This window comes from Dipodomys merriami, unplaced genomic scaffold (assembly GCF_024711535.1).
Source record: "Dipodomys merriami isolate MVZ:Mamm:240054 unplaced genomic scaffold, mDipMer1.0.p SCAF_11, whole genome shotgun sequence".
Taxonomy (NCBI): Eukaryota; Metazoa; Chordata; class Mammalia; order Rodentia; family Heteromyidae; genus Dipodomys; species Dipodomys merriami.
The window spans coordinates 1448722-1467626 of record NW_027202382.1 but is presented as its reverse complement, the minus strand read 5'-3'; the positions used below and the strand labels follow the sequence as shown (position 1 = coordinate 1467626).

Here is an 18905-nt window from a genome sequence, read left to right as displayed (position 1 = left end):
CTTTGTTCATAAAACCTAAAAAGAAAACCATGAAACTGGACAGTTTTTCTGGGATGTTTTGGTTCTGAAGCCTCAAGTGTTTTGTCAAACTTTAAGTAAATTTATTACACTTTTTCCCTTTTTAACCTTTTCGTGGTTGTTATAGAAGCATCAGACACTACTCCTATGATAGGGCAGAAAAAGCATTACATTTTTGTGCTTCTAAACCAACTGAAAATGTTTCTAAAGTCTGTTAATTGCTTTATGAAAGTATAATAGTTGAACAACATCATCTATGTTTGTTTAAAAAACAGATAACAAAACATTACTCCTAAAGACTTTGAACAGTAAAATTCATAGCACTTATTATTGATATGTTAGTAAAAAAAATCCAGTTATGAAATTTTGGCTTAGAGAACTTAGAAATAGCAAGATACTCTGATAAACCAAAACCTACCTTATATGGGGGGCAGGAATCTACAAAAAGCAAGTGTGGTGCTGGTGGCTAATGATACCTATAATCCTAGATGCTCAGGAGGCTGGTATCTAAGGATTGAAGTTCAAAGCCAACTCAGGCAGGAAAGTCCACTGAAATTCTTAACTACCAAAGGGTTCTAAGTGGAGCTATGGCTTAAGTAGTAGAGTGTTAACCTTGAGCAAAAAAAGCTCAAGGACATTGCCCAGTACAAGCCTAGGACCAGCACAAAAAAAAGAACAATAGAAAAAAAGAATAAAGAACAAGGACAAAAGAATGAGGAAATAAGGGCAGACTAATAAATCTTATAGGAAACAGAAAGATCTACCAATCAGAAAGTCATCTTCAAGGACTCCAATTTTCACTATTTAACCCAAGATCAATACCTGTAATAAGAAAGATAGCTAATATGGTAGAGTTAGGCAGAATTGCCATCTTTCCCATGGCATGTCTCTTTTTATATTATATTCCTTTTCTAATAAACTCTCCAATCTCTTTCACTGTGTTTATTTCTTGACTGAATTCTTCTCTTGACAGATGCAAGGATGAAGGCTGTTTAGTTGCCCTAAACTTTCTGATAAAACATCTGGTGACTGACCAGGAAATTAGGGATTAAATGTCTTTTTCTGACATGGACTCATCAAATGATTACATTATTAAAGAATCCAAAGTATATACTTAAAAATTGTTGGAAGTGGCGCTGTGGCTCAAGTGGTAGAGCACTCGCCTTGAGCTGAAGAGCTGAGGGACAGCGCCCAAGCCCAGAGTTCAAGCCCCACGACCGACCAAAAAATAATAAATAAAATTAAAAAAAATAAAAATCTCACTTTCTAAAAAAAATTGTTAACCTGATTCTAAAAATGAAAATCTGAAATATTGTCAAAGGCATTTGGTTCATGTGTTAAACCAGCTGAATCTGTATATCACCTTGACAATAAAATTTTTAAAAAAGAAAGCCCATGTTTTCTCTCAATACTGAATATTTAAAATAACTTATCCAAAACACATTGAAAGATTATCCATCTTTCAAATGAAAATAAAGCATCATTGTTAGTGTGTATATTTGTTTACTAGGACTGCCATAACAAAATATGAAGAGTACATGACTAAAACAACAGGAATTTGCTATCATAATTTTGACTTCAAGAAGCTCTCCAATTTGTGTGTGATCTGTAGGATTGGTTTCTTTAGATGCTCCTCCATTGCAACATACATGGCAAACTTTTGCCTGTGCCACATGGTCTCTCTCCATATTCTCAATGTTCTTATTTCCTTTTCTTATAAGGATACTAGCATCTTGAAATTAAGAGTCTAAACTAACAAACCTATCTTAATTACTTCTTTACTGTTTCTAGACAAAGTGCATACAGAAGGTCATCAAATATCAGTGAATGTAATTTAGCCAGTAACAGTGTGAAATTATACTGCATTATTTTAAAATTAATTTACTCATATGTTTCATTTCTAACATAAAGTTTTCATCTTTTTGGAAGGTAAGGGAGTTACTTGGGCTTGAACTCAGGGCTTCCTACTTGCAAGGATGATAACCACTTGACCCTGATCACTTCAGTCCTATTTTTTTGTTGGCTATTTTTAAGACTAGGTCTCTCAAGCTACCCCCACCCTCCACTCCCACCCACACACCGGCCTTCATCCTTCTGCTCTTAGCCTCCTGTACTCTTACAGGCACAAACCATAGGTGCCCAGCTTATTACTATTTTTCAAATCCTTTTGAATGTGTTTCATGTACATCTTTTTAGAATAATAAAATTCAATCATGAGGATTAAAATCATAGCTCATAGAACTTCATGAGGTAATTTTTTTTAAATAGTGACAAATTAGTATGCAAATGTGACATATGGTACAATGAAACTAATTCCTGTTTGTTTTCTAAACCTTGAAATGGTTTTTAAATACATGATGGTAGTATTAATTTATGGTACTGAGAGTGACATCATACATTCCTTTAGGATTTCTACAGGGCAATAATAGAAACTTATTCTATATAAACACAAACAATTATACAAAACCTGACAAAATATTGTTTTAAAACCAAGATTATAAACTAGTAATCAGCATCATGACATCCTAGCTGATAGTAATTGGAATAGTTCAATCTTTCATTTTACTTTAAAATAATGTAAACATTTTTCTATTGCTATTATGTTAATTTGGTATGTGTAATTCTGTAATAAAAAGATGGCAGTTTGTTGCTTGACCATACAGCAAGGGTTAGGAAATCACATCATCTACTGTAAATGACAAGATGTTGTAAGTCAACTCACAGATGCAGAAATACATATATACATAGCTACAATAGTAGAGATTGGTGTGTGTATTTCCAGCTTTAAACACTAAAATTTTATTTTAAAACACAACCAGCCACAACCAGATGACAGTTATAAGATTAAAGTAGTGAAAGATTTTCTTTATAACAATACCAAAAGTTAATATAATTGAATCCAACCAAAAGTTGTTAATATAATTGAGTCCACTTTATTAAGCTCAATAGCAATATATTTATACGCAAAACTGTGAGTTAAGTATAAATTTTAAGGGCAAATGTCTGGATATTTTTTCCAGTATCTCATTCCTGGATCTGAAATGTTAAAATTTCAAAACATTATTTTACTATTAATGATAGTCATGTGGTATTTTTATAATAATGGTCTTAATAAAACTTTTTATCTAATAAGACAAGGATATTTCCAAGTGTAAAATTATAAATATTACTATTTTACTGTGGTAGCACTGTAATTAGTACTTAGTTTTCAGTTCCAAAACTGTCTACCTGTATGTATTTTGCAGTGTAGCAGTCTTATGACCTATTTTAAATTTAAACTGCCCTGTTATAACTAATAAGCACACAGTTTAAATTTTTTAATTTCTATTATATTCATTCTCTTCATTTCACTCTGAAAATGTTTTTAAACTATGTCAACAGAAGCACAAGTGTTTACACATTTATATCACTAACATTGATTTTTTTACCCCATTATGGCAAGCCAATGATTTTGAATTATGAATTTAAATTAAGAAACCACATAAAGTTTAAGTTCATGAGCTCTCATTTTAAAATATAATCCTTTATGTTAAAAGTCAGATTTAACTTGCTTAGCTCAATATCTTAAAGATTAGACTACCTTCTGTAATGTCTGCTCCGACATTTCTTTCTCATTCTTCTCTGGAGTACTCTTGTTGACCTCATCATCTTCATGGTATCTACACAGTTGTTCTGGCAGAGAAAAATAATATATTATAGTTCTTTGTATACTGGTAAAAGACTGTCTTTCCTACATTTTAATGGAAAGATTTTTGTGTTTTTTCACTTATGAATAATCTGGTCTGTTTTCTTCTATGTGCCTTGCCAGAAACTAAATGGTTACCTCTTGCAAGATTTTCAGTCACATAATTATGTATCTTTGTAGAGTGACTTTTTTTCTGCAATGTTAACATTTTCAAAAGTATAATAGATCTGCAGGTTAACAATACTTTACTTTTATTCCCATTTTCATTCTTTTGTAGACTGTTCCTCCTTTGCCTTAAAAGCGAAATTCATTGCCTTTTTATCTATACAGTCACTACTAGTTTTGTTCTCAGGATCTTCTTCCCTGCCAGGAGGATCAGAGTGATTGTGGAACAAAGCAAACAGTAACAGAATTAAGATGTATTGAAATTGTACCCCCACCATCCCACTGCCATCACCAAAATCTTTTGTTCACGTCAAAGGTCATGCACAGAGCAGGGTAAACCATAAAAATCTCATTTCAAGAAGAACTGTGATTTCATAACAAATAAAAACGAGTATATGGGTAAAGTACCTACAATATTCCAACACTGGCTATATAACTGACTACCAAAAGCTTTTTGGTGAAAAAAAATTACAAGTGATTTACCAAGAATAAGAGAGAAAACTCCTAAAATTTTCTGTTAGATTATGAAATTATCTAAATTACTAAAACCTATAAATAACATTTATCAGAAAAATAGTAACAATTTAACATATTCTTACTATTTTTGAAATAGAATTTTTCTTTTAAAAAGGAAGAAAAAAGAAAACTAAAACGATATGTATCTGTGTTAGCTTCAGATAATTTTACTTTAAAGTATGCCTGACTGCTGTAGGTCAGTGTAAAACTTTGATTTATCAACAAAGAAAAAAGAAAACAATATTATTCTCTGTAGAGTAGAAATCCTCTTGGTATAAACAGTGACTAACAAGTTTGTTAGAGTGAATTAAGCATTTCTTTTGTCTTTGAAACATGACATATCCAATTAAAACTTCTGTACTCATGAAATAAATAGAACACTATCCTAAGGATAATAAAAGCTAGAATAGGTAGAATTTGCCATCCAGGGAATAAGTACCTTTACCTTGATAATAATCTAACAGTTCCCAAGTTTCTTTTTCTAGTCCCTTAACACCATGGTGCTGAATTCATTTACAACACTCGTTCAGCAATATAGAAATAATATGCAAATACAATCCATCTGTTCTAGTCATTTAAATTTCTCCTATAGTCCTGAGTGAAATATTTATTCTTAAAAATAAGATAATAGTTCCATATACAAAGAGCAGGAAGTGTTAACAATAGCTGAAAAAGTCTAATAAATAAGTGCCAAATATTAACTATTAAATTAGTTTATTTGTTGCTTTTTTATTCCTAGGCATGTGCAAGGTCTACTGGTAAACTGGTTAAACAAGTTTATTTGTAGTTGTCTGCTAAAACACTTCTCACGTTCATCAGCTTTACAAAGAATACTTAAGCAGATTGGCCCAGGACAGGTAAAGAAATAAAGAATAAAAACTATTTTTTATTCTTTTACCCTTCAAGGACCTCATGAGTTCGGAAGTATGCCAAGAGGGCCTAATTAGAAATCTACATTTAGATTTGTTTCAGATGATAGATATACAAGCAAATGCTTCATATTACAGATTTATTTTTAATATTTTAAGTTTTAAATGTATTAATTTTCATTTCCATAAAAGTTTACTGATTCAGTCTTAGGAGTTTCTTCTCCCTGCATTTTCCCCCTCTGGGCCTCAATTCAGAAGCCTTTCACTTCTTTGGCTTGCTGCTACTCCTCTATCACTTATGCCATCAAGCTATCCAGGTTTTTTGTTGCTTAATTGCATACGGAGTCCCTTAGACTTTTCTGCCCATGCTGGCTTTGAATCTTGCTTATTCGGGTCTTAGCCATCTGAATAACTAGAAATATAGGAATGAATCACCAAAGACAAGTTTTCTTTTTAAATTTTAAATTTTCTCATTCATAATTATTTATTCTTATTTATATTTGTATATTGTTTCTTTGCTTTTAATCCTCTTGGCTTACTATAGGGATGACAGGACTTCAACTTCTCCCTCCAAAGACTGGTCTTTAAGTCTGCTGAAATAAACCAATAATGGACAAATTAACAGGAAAAAGAGGTATACACATTTAATAGTGTATAGAAAAAATATGACAACTAAAAGAAGGGCCACATTATCAAAACAAAAACTCTTCCCAGGGAAAGGGGTAATGGAAGAGGATGTTGTAGGCAATTTTTTAAGAGTAGAGAATGATTTGGAGGACAACTGAATGAGCCTGAAGATTACATAATAGCGTAGGATGGAGGTGAGGGACAAAATTACACTGTCAATTAAAATTATCTATGCAGATAGTCTGTGTTGATAAGTCATCAGATGAAAAGATAGTGTCTCTAGTGAAAACACATGGTAAACTTTTATCTTCTATGAGTTAATTTTCTGTGATTTTTGGAGTGACTCCAAGATAACTTCATTTTTTTTGGAAATAACTTATTTAGTCAGAAAACTTGATAGATACTCTGCCTTATCCCAGTAGTTTACACAAGGTAAAGTTAGGAAGACATTGATTCTAAGGCCGCTTCTTGTAAGGTGGAGGTTAACTGGCTGACTATATAAAACTATCAACTTAAAATTTAGACTATATTTGGTCAAACATTCATTTAAGCTAACCCCTAATGGATGACTGGAACTGCATCTCTTTGATGAAGCTCAAAACAATTTTCCTTTGTCTGGTGCTAATAACTCCATAGCATTACCAGGCACTCTTTCCAAATGCTCCCTATACACAAGGCCTCACATTTGCTATCAGCTCACTACATAACTCAACTGAATAATATTCTCTCTATCACAAGGACTAGAGAAACAGACTTGTGATTCCAAACTCCATTGAGGAGCACTGATTTCATTCAGATACATTTGACCTCCCTGATTTATGGAAGTCAGTGTTTTTTGTTTTGTTTTGGTCTTGTCGCACAGTCTTCCTGTCTCAGCCTCAGTTCTGGCATTACAGGCATGCTCCAAAACACTTAGAATTTTCTAGGTCTAAATATGATGCTTCTTGCACAAACTTCCTCAAACTTCTGTGACTATATCACTTTGTAAAGTTAAGAAACAGTAATAGGGCTGGGTGTCAGTGGCTCATACCTCTAATCTTAATGACTCAAGATGAGATCTAAGGATCGCAGTTCGTACCAAACTAGGCAGGACACATTCAATAAAATAATAGCAGAAAACTTCCCAAGTCCAGGAGAATATAATAGTCCTCAAGTATAGGAGGCTAATATAAGACCAAAACAAAAAAGATCAGGAAAAGAAACTATGTAAGGTTAACTATAGATAGAACATTAAATGTACAAGACTAGAAATGTATGTTGAAAGCTTCCAAGAAAAAAGCACCAAGTCACCTATTAAAACAGAATAGGATATAAAAACATAAAGAGCATGCAATAGTGTAATTTAAATCGTGGATAAAAGGAACTTCCAACTCAGATTACTATACTTCACAACTGAAGAAGGAGCAATAGCCTTCCACGATAACTAAAGGAATTCACAACTAGTAAGCCAGTGTTGCAAAAGCAAATTAGAGGAATTGTTATGACAAAAGAAGGCAAATGCAAACGTGAAAATACAGGAAAGAATTATACAGGAATTATTTTATGTATATCAATAACTGAATAAAACAAAATATATATTATATATGCAACTCTGAATCATACATATTACAAAATCTCTGACTGTTAATAGCCCTAATTCTACAACGTAAACATATTTTGTCAGATTGGATCAAAAATTGGATTAAAAAACAAGAACCAAACACTTTAACCTATAAAAATAGACACATCACTGGGAATGAAAACAAAACAAAATATAAAACATAGGCTTAAAGCAAATGTATGGGAAAACATTTTCCAAACAAAAGGACTTCAAATGCAAGTACAAGTAGCAATTCTTACGTCTGGAAAAGCAGTCTTACAAATTAAGTTTGACTAATTTAGGATTAGTCAATAGAAGGGCATTTCACAGTGCTAACAAGAACAATCCACTAATCAAGATGTATTAAATGTTGAAGCTTCTTTGTACCACTATTTAAAGATAACAGAATAAATTTAAAAGGAAAACAATCTATGAACAGGAGATAACAATTATAAATTTCTATGATAAAACATCATCATAGCTAATTTCATACGACAAACACAACATGAAAGTGCAGATCAAAGCATAATAAGAGTAGGTGCCTTTAAAATCCCAATCTAACCAACAGATAACCCAAACCCAGAAGCAGGAGAGAGAAATAATAAAATTGGCAGAAATTAATGAAATGAAGACTAAAGACTTGGTTGTTTAGAAACAGGACAGCCCAATCATAAAAGTCTTCTGGATTTCATCTCAGTTAATGGCTATATGGTGCTACATCCTTCTTACCCAACCAAAAGGAAGCTCAATGGCTGGTCAAAGTAGTGTGTACCTGTAATCCCTGCAACATGGGAAAGCATAAGTAGGACTGCAGCCCACTTCGGCCAGGACATAAAGCAATACCCTACCTTAAAAGTAACCAACAAGGGGCTGGGAAGGTGGCTCAGTGGTAGAGTGCTTGCCTTGCATGCATGAGGCACTGGGTTCAAATCCTCAGCACCACACAAGCAGAAAAAGCCAGAAGTGGCTTGTGGCTCAAGTGGTAGAGCACTAGCCTTGAGTTGAAGAGCTGAGGAACAGTGCCCAGGCCCAGAGTTCAAGTCTGACAACTGATAAAAAAAAAAAAAAAAAAAAAAAAAAACCAACAACAAAAGGTGCCTGGATGTCGGCTTTTGAATGTTATAGTAACCATCTTTTTTTTTTATTTTTGTAGGTCATGGGATTTCAACTCAGGGCCTGGGTGCTGTCCCTGAGTTCTCAGCTGAAGGCTAATGCTCTACCACTTGAGCCATTAGCACCACTTCCAGTTTTCTGGTGGTTAATTGGAGATAAGTGTCTTATGGACTTTGCTGCCTGGGCTAGCTTTGAACTGTGATCCTGATGTCAGTCTCCTGGGTAGCTAGGACTACAGGTGTGAGACACTGGCGCCTGGCTAGTGACCATCTTTTAAAAGTGAGATGCTCTGAGTTTCATCTCCAAAAACGAAAGAGAAGAGAAGTGAAGGGGAAGGGAAAGGGAAAAGGGAAGGGGAAGGGGAAAGGAAAAGGGAAGGGGAAGGGGAAGGGAAGGAGGGAGAGAGATCAAAAGGGTAAAAAGTAAAATAAAGTAAAAAGCAGAAAAATGTTGAAAGAAACAGACAGAGAAACAGAGGGAAAGGAACAGAGAGAATGAAGGAAGGTAGGAAGGAAGTAAAGGTAGAAAAGGTAGAAGGGAAGGGAAGGAAGGAAGGGGAGGAAAAGAAGGAGGGAAGGGAAGAAGAGAGGAAGGGAAAAGTTAGGAGGAAATACTTATCCTAAAGTTCCTATGTTCATATGAAATCATGAAGAGACCAAGTGGCTAAAACAATGATGAGCAAAAAGAGAAACTCTAGAGGCACTACAATATCTTAATTTTCAAAGTATGCTACAGACTCATATTAACAAAATCAGAAACATAGACCAATGGAATATAATAAAGTTTAAGAACTAAAATAAGTATGCTTAGTGAAAGCCACTTAAAATCCTCTTCAACAAATGGCTTCAGGGAAATTGAATATACACATGCAAATGCTTGAAACTAGATCCCCATCTCTCACCTATGGCAAAAATCACTTCAAAATGGATTAAAGAGCTTAATGTAAAATTAGAAACACTACAACTGCTAAAGAAAAATACAGGGAAAACACTTGAAGATACAGGTACAGAGCACAATTGCTCAGGATATAAGAGGAAGGATTGACAAATGAGAACCTATCAAATTAAAATGCTTCTGCAAAGTAAAGGAATTTGATGACAGTATGCTATATATATTATGTCAATGTCATAATGAACCTATGTTAATATACTATACTAATAAAGAAACAAAGAAAGAATAGGCATACCTAAAATTAAATAATTGATAACAAAGCATTAAGATTAACTTAATATAGAATAAAAAGATTAAAAATTGCAGATATGCAAAATATTCTAAAATGATTAATATATCCCTGAATTATAGTATAATACATATATATATATATATGTCTGGTACACAGTGATATTTTAACTGATTAATAATAAATGTATGGGTTTTCTAGAAAAATATGATATAGAAAAAAGCTATTCGAAGACACATTCTATTTACAATTTAAATATTATGTTGATAACAATAAATCTTCAGGCATGCAGTGAACAAAGTTAAGTCCCATCCAAAGCAGGTAATGGTATGGAGTGGTAATGTAAGTAACACACTGCTCCATAACACATATTCTCAGCAATCCTCTCTTTATTATTAAAAGAGACAACACTAGCAAGTTCTTAAGTAGAAGCATATGACACTACAATATGATGCCCAGCATTTATCTCTTAAGTGTAAAATGGTCACAACATATTCATAACACCTCGCCTCTTATAAGCAAGGCTATTTTGATTATGTCCAATTGTAATATGTTCAACTGTAATGTTTTCAACTGCTTTCAATAATACTTTATATCTGGCTAACTACTATCAACTGTAATTCTTTCAATGCAGTTTCTTTCAATTTAATACTTTCAACTGTATGTGGCTAACCAAAAAAATTACAATTAAGATCTAAAATTAAAAAGATGTAGCTACAAACTATAATAAGCAATGAGTCTATTGTATACAGAAATGACATTGAAACTGACAAAATTTATTGCTGTACTACATAACGTTGACATATTTTAAAAGTTTAATGTCCAAAACTGAAGATGTAGGTGGTGGGGGTGGGGGGATGAAGAAAATGTTTTGCCCAATCTAGGTTTCTCATTTTGTATAGTGAGATGTTAATTTTTAATGTCCCTACAATTGAATTAATGCAGTACTTGCCTAAAGGTACGTGCTTGGGTAGGAAGTGAGACCCTATTCTAAAGTAACCAGTGCAAAACAATAACAGAAAAGCTACATGTGTGCCTTAGCATTGAATGACTGCAGGACTGAGCTTAGCCCCCTTGTACTATCAAAAACAAAAGGATCCAATACAAAAATTATTGATGCATTTTCTAAAAAAATCTGCCTAACATAAAAGCACCAGCCATGCACAATTTTAAACACAAGAAAAAAATACTACAAATACAATTCAAAGAAAGTAAATTGCAAATGATAGCCTCAAAGAGCATGTGCAGGAAGTGAGCATTCATTATCAGTAAAAGGATAAAGTTGCATTGGGAAAATTTAAACAAATTACTGAGGATGTTCAGGACAAAAATTTCTTGCCTAAGTTCCACAAAATGCATTTATCTGTAAAAAAAGAAAGTTGCATTGCCAAAAAAATGGCAGGCCATAATTGAAGGTCATGCTGACGGCCAAAATTTCTAGTGGTTATATGCTTTGCCTATTCTCTATTTGTTTTACCTAAAAAGATGCAACAATCAGATACACAAGACCTCTTATGCTTAGCACCAACAGAGCATGAAAGAATTATTTGAAATTCAATTCAAACAGTTTGAAAAAAAAAAAGGTCAATAAATTGATCCTAGACAACACTGGCAAAGACATAGAAAAATGTCAGTCTATCTTCTTCAGGATGTCTTCATTAGCAAAGTGAAAATGCTGATGAAGGCCAAATTTAAATTGAGCAGACTAATGGAATGTCATTGTAAAAGGTAGTAATTACAAGATATCTACTAGAGATAAGACTGTACTAAAGATAAAAGAAATGATGGATACATGATGGCTATGAACCTAAGAAGTTGTTTAAATTTCGTGGGTTTTTGTAGTGACAAAAACCTTGTGAAAAGATGATTCTGTGACAAGTAATAGTTTGATTTTTTGTTTTTTGGTACAGGGCTTGAACTCAGGGCTTCCTGCTTGCCTGGCTGGCTCACTATGCTGGCACTCTACCACTGGAGCCCCCACCCAACCCAGATTTTGCTAGCTATTTTGATGATGGAGTCTCACAAACTTTTCTAAATACTCTCTAACTATCAACTTCAATTGTCCCGATCAAAGCCTCCTGTACAGCTATGATTATAGGCATGAGTGTGTCTTCCTAATGATTTTGATGTTAAATTGGTTTTGAACTACAAGGATTTTTTTTCTTTATTTTTACTGGGGTTTTGTTGTTGTTTCTTTCATGCTTACGTGTTCATAGTTTTTCAGAAACAATGAAGTCACTGTCTTTTTTTTTTTTTAGGTAAAGCAAGTAGTGGGTTAGAGATCCAAAAAGAAAAATGTCACACTGTGAGAAATAAGATTCAGGCAAGAGTAGGAGGTAAAATGGGCTAGAAGGAGGGGAGGAGAAAGAGCAGTGCTTCAGGATCTGATAAGTAAGCCAGAAGTATGATAGTTAAAGGTATGAAATACAAGTGTTCAAATATGAGCTTAGACAAATTACTCATGACCTACGTAAGAGCTACTAAAACAACAGTAATTATGAAAAAGCCAGGAGAGGTATAGATGAATAGTAATTAGTAGATATTAATTGTCAGCAGCTAAAAATAGCAGTGATAATAATTATGCTATAGCAAGTTAAATAAGAAATCCTATCATGTAAACAATATTTTTTCCTAAAGAGGTAATAAGTTGCATAGTAAACATATATACCCTCATTTTCAACAAAAAATTTACCTTTCAATTTTATTTTATTTTTTTTGGGTCCTATCATGGGGCCTGAACTCTGGGCTTGGGTGCTGTCCCTCAGCTCTTCAGCTCAAGGCTAGGTCTCTACCACTTGAGCCACAGTGCCACTTCTGGCTTTTTTTCTTTTTTGCTTATGTGGTGCTGAAGAATCAAACCAAGGGCCTCATACATGCAAGGCAAGCACTCTACCACTGAGCCACCTTCCCAGCCCCTACCTTTCAATTTTAACAGTGATACATTCCCTATTACTGAACCATTTTAGGCAACTGGTTGCACATTTGAAATCTTCCAAATTTCCTTCTTGGTTTAAAATTCTTTAAAAAATTTTTTATTGAAAAGTGATGTACAGAGGAGTTACAGTTACATAGTTCAGGTGATAGAGTACATTTCTTTTTGAACAATGTCACTTCTTCCCTCGGATTCTCCTTCCCAACATTTTCAACAGTGTCTACTGAGTATTACTGCTGAATTAGTTCACTATTTCTCCCACCATTTCTGTGCTTCCTCTTGCTCTCCCCAAAACAGATAAACTTACATACAAGACAAAAAGTACAGAAATTTTAAAATATCAACAAAAGGGAAAAAACAAATGAAAAACAAAAAACCTACAAAAAGTAAAATTAAAAACCTCTAGTTTCCATTTCTTGGAGTTTATTTTGATAAACATCATTTTACATTATCATATGCAGAAAGATTTTTGTTTACGTGAAAATTTAGAACTAAATCATTTCAAAAGTTTTTAATTTTAAATGAAAATATGAATGGATTATTAGTGATGTTGATTATAACTATAAAACAACATAACAAAGAAAATTTTACCAATGAACATAGAAATTGCTATTATTTGTCCTTATTAAATATCTCCTCAGAAATTGTGACTTAAAAAATTAGGAATTATTAATAGTACAAGAGTTCCATTGTGAAAATTCTGCATATGTACACAGCATACTGCAAGCAAGTTGCAACATCTATTATTTACTCTGAATTACCTATCCTCCTAGGCCTCTTTTTCAAAGAGTATTTGGTTAGTTTCATTATATACTCCTTTTTTGCTCTCCCTTCTTGATGAAAATATACCCCAACAGTCCCCTTTACTTGTGTTTGCCAGTACTGGGCTTGAACTCAGAGCTTGTGTGCTTTTGATCAAGGCTATTGTGCTACCTTTTGAGCCACGGCTCTACTTCCATCTTTTTGGTGGTTACTTAGATCTAAGAGTTTCACAGACTTTCCTACCAGAGTGGCTTGGATCAGCAATCCTCAAATCTCTACTCTTTGAGCAGCAAAGATTTTAGGCACGAGCCAATAGTGACTGGCAACAGTTTCCATTTTTACTAATGTTGTATTATTTTTATTGCTATCACATAAGAAAAACATACAGTACATGACTTTTTGAGGTTGGCTTATTTCACTCAATGCACTAATCTTTACTTCTATCCATTCTTTGGAAAATTATGTAATTTCATTCTTCATCATGGCTGAATAAAACTCTACTGTGTTTATATAGCCATATTTTCTTTACCTATTTGTTGGCTGTTAAGCATAGTCTAATTTCATAGCTTAACTACTATGAATAGTGAATAGTGTTGCAGTAAACACAGTAGTATAGATATGTTTCTTGAATGTTGATTATTTTTCTTTAAATATATACCCAACGGTGGTATAACAGGGTCAGAAAGTAGATCTTTCTTCAGTACTTTGTTTTAAAGGTCTGGCGTTTAAACTCAAGGATTAACACTTGCTAGGCAGGAGTTCTATTCCCTGAGTTATGTATCCTAGGCTTTTTGCAGTTTTGACTTTTCAAATAGGCTCTTGCTTTTTACCAAGTCAAACCTAGACCAAATTTTCCTATTTACACCTCTTACATAAGTAAGTGTCAACTACCACGCTCACTTTCTTTGTTGATTGAGATGGAGTCTTTTAAGCTTACTCCTCAAGCTGGCCTCTGACCATGATTCTCTCCGTATCCTCCAAAGTAGAAAGGACCAAAGACATGAACTTTCAGCTATTTTAAGCCTTTTGATAAATCTCCATTCTAATTTCAATACAGTGTGTATTAGTTTCAATGCTAGCATTTATTGTTTTTGTTTTCTTGATGATTGCCATTCTGACTGGGGTAAGATAAAATCTCAACCTAATTTAGATTATAACCTTGTCCCAAATGACACTTGAATGGATTCCATTTATTTTATTTTTTTTGTAATGGTAAAAGGGAAAAAAGAGCAACATTATTAAAAGAAACTGAAGATAAAACATCAAGAACACTATAATTTAACAATCCTTGTACATAGTTTGATGAAAATTACCTTCTCTTTTCTCAGCTATACGTCTATTCAATTCTTGTATTGTTGCTTTATCAATAGACATATGTACTTTAAGTTCATCCAATTCTTCTTGAAGATTTAACCTATGAAAATTAGAGCAATAAACAATTACATAAGATGTATGAGCTTAAAAAAAAACAAAGAAACCGGACACTGGTGGCTCACACCTGTAATCCTAGCTACTCAGGAAGCTGAGTTCTGATGATCACTGTTTGAAGCCAGCCTAGACAGGAGAGTCCATGAGACTCTTTTTCCAATTAACCACAAGAAAACTGGAATTGGAGCTGTGGCTAACGTGGAAGAGTGCTGAAGGACAGCACCCAGGCCAAGATATGGAAATAAGAGGTTTTTCTTTGATGTTGTTATTTTAATGTACTATGTGAAGTTATTTCTTTATTCTTACATTTTTTTCTCTTTTTTCCATATGGTTTATTCATTGTTGTCACTGTATTTGATTTTGGTAACCTGTGTATTGTATATCTGAATTAGGGAAGGGAAGGGGAACAACAAAATGGTGAGACAAAGGGCAAACTAATGCAACAGCGATACTCACCAGACATGTTAGAAATGAACTTTACAACTTGCGGGGGGGGGGCATTACGGGGAAGGGGCAAGTGAGAGAAAAATGAGGGAGGTGGTAACAATATTTGACAAAAAATGTACTCACTACCTTATGAATGCAATTGTAACCCCTCTATACATCATTAAACTAAAAAAATCACAATTAATGTTTGACTCAAACAGAATAATAAAGAATAAAGATGATAACTGTATATAATTCTTTTAAAATTAAGAAAGATAAAAAAAATAAAGAAACAGGGTTGGAAAGGTGGCTCAGTGGTAGAGTGCTTGCCTTGCATTCAAGAGGCCCTGGGTTCAATTCCTAAGCACCACATAAGTAGAAAAAGCCGAAGTGGAGCTGTGGCTCAAGAGGTAGAGCACTAGCCGTGAGCTGAAGAGCTGAGAGAGAGCGCCCAGGCCCAGAGTTCCCCATGACTGACCAAAAAAATAAAAAACAACAAAAAAAGAAAGAAACCAATAAAAGCAGTTAAAGTGTTTAAAATATAAAATAAAAATTGTAAAATAAAGGCAAAAATTAATATAATTGAATTTTATGCAACTGGTTTTTTTTAGGTGGGGGGGGCGTCCTGGGGCTTGAACTCAGGGCATAGGTGTTGTTCCTGAGTTTTTTATGCTCATGTCTAACACTCTAACACTTAATCCAAAACTCTGCTTCTGGTTTTTTGGTGGTTTACAGGAGATAATAGTCTCATAGACTTCCCTGCCATCGTTGGCTTTAAACAGCAATTCTTATTATCTTACCCTGCTGAGAAGCTAAGATTACAGGCATGAGTCTCAGGCACCCAGTGCAATTGAATTTTAATATTTTAATAAAAAACTCTTTATAAACTAAAATGTTTAAAATGATTTCTTTTAACTGTATCCCAAAGAAGTTGCTAAATACTTAAAATATTTAAGTTACCAAGTAGTTAATAAGTAACTCATTACTCATTTGCAAGAGGAAGAGGCTTACTATATTGCCTAGCCTAGTTTACTCTGAAATTATGTAGCACACACACTCACTTCAAATTTTCAGTCTTCCTGCCTCAGCCTTATGAGCACAGGAGTTACAAGCTTGGGACATCCTATCGAGCTAAATAAATTTTTGATTCTGTATATTTTTATAGGTATGGTATTTAGGTCTGAACTCAAGAGTCCTACAATTGTGAAATAGTTGCTTTACAACCTGATCCATGTTCCCATGGCTCTAAATAATATTTTATCATGCATTTAGTTTTTCAACCACTTTTTAACAAACATGTGAGAAACACTAGGCCAAAGATAGGCTAATGAAATATTCGTAAAAATATTAATAGATACCATTATGCTAAATAAAAGCAAGATACCCTTATTAGTACAACAGAATTGTGCTACCATGGCAAGCATTTGCTCTAGAATAAATACATACAGTGAGCTAAGTGAGAATGGAAATTTAAACCCAAAATCCCTACTTAAGATGTGTCTATAGTAGGACAGGAGACAAAAATCCATTGAGTGAAAATATAAGCCTTTTAGATAAATACTAATACATATTTTTAACAATGTAGCGGGATATTACATGAGAATATAAAACTCAAAAGCTTTTCTATACAACAATGAACAGGATGAGAAGAAAACATCAGGAAAACAATTCCATTTACAATATTCTTAAAACAAAAACAAAAATTAGCTAAATGGTGGCTGATGCCTATAATCTTTCCTATTAAAGAGGCTGATATCTGAGGATCAGTTTGAAGCTAGCCCAGGCAAGTCCAGGAACTCATATGTCCAATTAGCCACCAAAAAAAACCCCAGAAATGGAGCTATGACTCAAGTAGTAGATGCTAGCCTTGAGCACAAAAGCTTAGAGACAGGACCCAGGCCCTAAATTAAGCCTTAGGATTTGCACACACTGATCCACACACCACCCCCACACATTAAACCCTAGTTTAAACTAAGATAAAATGCAAAGAAAGAAACTAAAAAAGACTCAAGAAGATAAAAGACCTTTCATGTTTGTGAATTGGAAGAATTTGGTGATATTAGAAGAAATATACAGATTCAAAGGACTGCAAGCAAAAAATCCCAGTGTCATCCATTGCCGAAATTGATTAAGTTTTTGAAAAAATACTGACAATACCAATGGTTGACAATAAACAACTGCACTCTTATGAATCGTTATGTAGAATGAAAATAGGATAGTTACTTTGGAAAAGAGTTTGACAGTTATTCATATACTGACCAACTGACTCAGCAACAACTTTAAAGTATGATCATACACGAACTGTGATATCATCTTTACTCATAATTGTTTTCTAAAAAATCTAGGAAAGACCTAGTTTTCAGCACATGTATAAATACATTCTGTATACATCTGTACAATAAAATTCCACTTAGAAATACAAGAAGAAGCTGGGCGCTGCCAGTGGCTCATGCTTGTAATCCTAGCTACTCAGGAGACTGAAATCTAAGGATCATGGTTCAAAGCCAGCCCGAACAGGAAAGTCCATGAGACTCTATCTCCAATTAACCACCAGAAAGCCAGAAGTGACTCTGTGGCTCAACTGGTAGAGCACTCACCTTGAGCTAAACAGCTCAGGGACAGTGCCCCGGCCCAGAGTTCAAGCCCCATGACAGACAACAACAACAACAAAAAACACAAGGGAACAAACTGAATGAACCCAAACAAATGACTGTCAAAGATACTATTCTGAATGAAAAAACCTGGCCTTTATAAAGTTATATAGGTGTAATAATAATTAATAACAATATAAAATACAACATTTGAAAAAGGAAATGCTGCAAGGAAGGAGAATAAATCAGTGGTTGCCAGGTGTTGGTGCTGAGAGGATGTGAAGAGTAAGGGTTATTTTTTAATAATTAGGAAATTGTTTTAAAATGTTGTTCCTGAATGAGGCAATACTTGCTCAAATCTATACACATGTTATAAATTATATAAGTATACACTGAAAAAGTTAATGTATATATATTTAAGAAAACAAAAATTTCCACCCCATCAGTAAACAAACTTCACTAAAAGACTAATTTTCTGTAATTCCTATTTTCTCCATCATACTTTTTTTTTCAGGAGTGGGAGCAAAAAAACAGAAAGAGAATATAAGTCACTTTGTTCAAGCTGCAGTATTGGCACATTTTTATATTTTCATTGTTTAATTATCTTTAAGTAGTTGTACAAAGGAGTTACCATTTATCAAAGCAGTTTATATATCTTGATTAATGTCACCCCTTTTAAGAGTCTCACTCATTCCTCCCCTACCTACTCCTTCACTCCTTCTCTCACTCTTCATAATTTTGTAGAATATATTGGAATTCTTGTCTGCATTTTCCATCTCTTCATTCATCTGTCTCTTTCCCTTTAACCTCACCCTATCCTTTTTGAGTATCTAATTTCTGGAGTTATTTTGCTGAATTTTGATTTTGCCTTTCTAAGGAATTACATTCTTTGAGATCTTTCTTGAATCTACCATATTTCAGTTAATACATTTGTATAAACCTGATTGCCACACTATGTATTATGCATTTATAAGCTAAATCGAGCTTACACATATAAGGGAAAACATGCATCCT

The 18905-nt window shown here is 33.7% G+C and overlaps 1 protein-coding gene across 10 annotated transcripts in view; it reads right to left on the bottom strand.

Annotated features, from left to right (window-relative positions):
* The window catches only part of Cntln (centlein), a 199432-nt gene that overhangs the window by 72767 nt on the left and 107760 nt on the right, over positions 1-18905 (bottom strand). For all 10 annotated transcript variants that reach the window (XM_070007817.1, XM_070007750.1, XM_070007757.1 and 7 more), the window contains 2 exons: positions 14760-14860; positions 3599-3690 (listed from right to left, as the gene is read on the bottom strand). In XM_070007817.1, coding sequence (XP_069863918.1) covers positions 3599-3690; positions 14760-14860 — 193 coding nt within the window. The remainder of the gene's footprint in view (positions 1-3598; positions 3691-14759; positions 14861-18905) is intronic.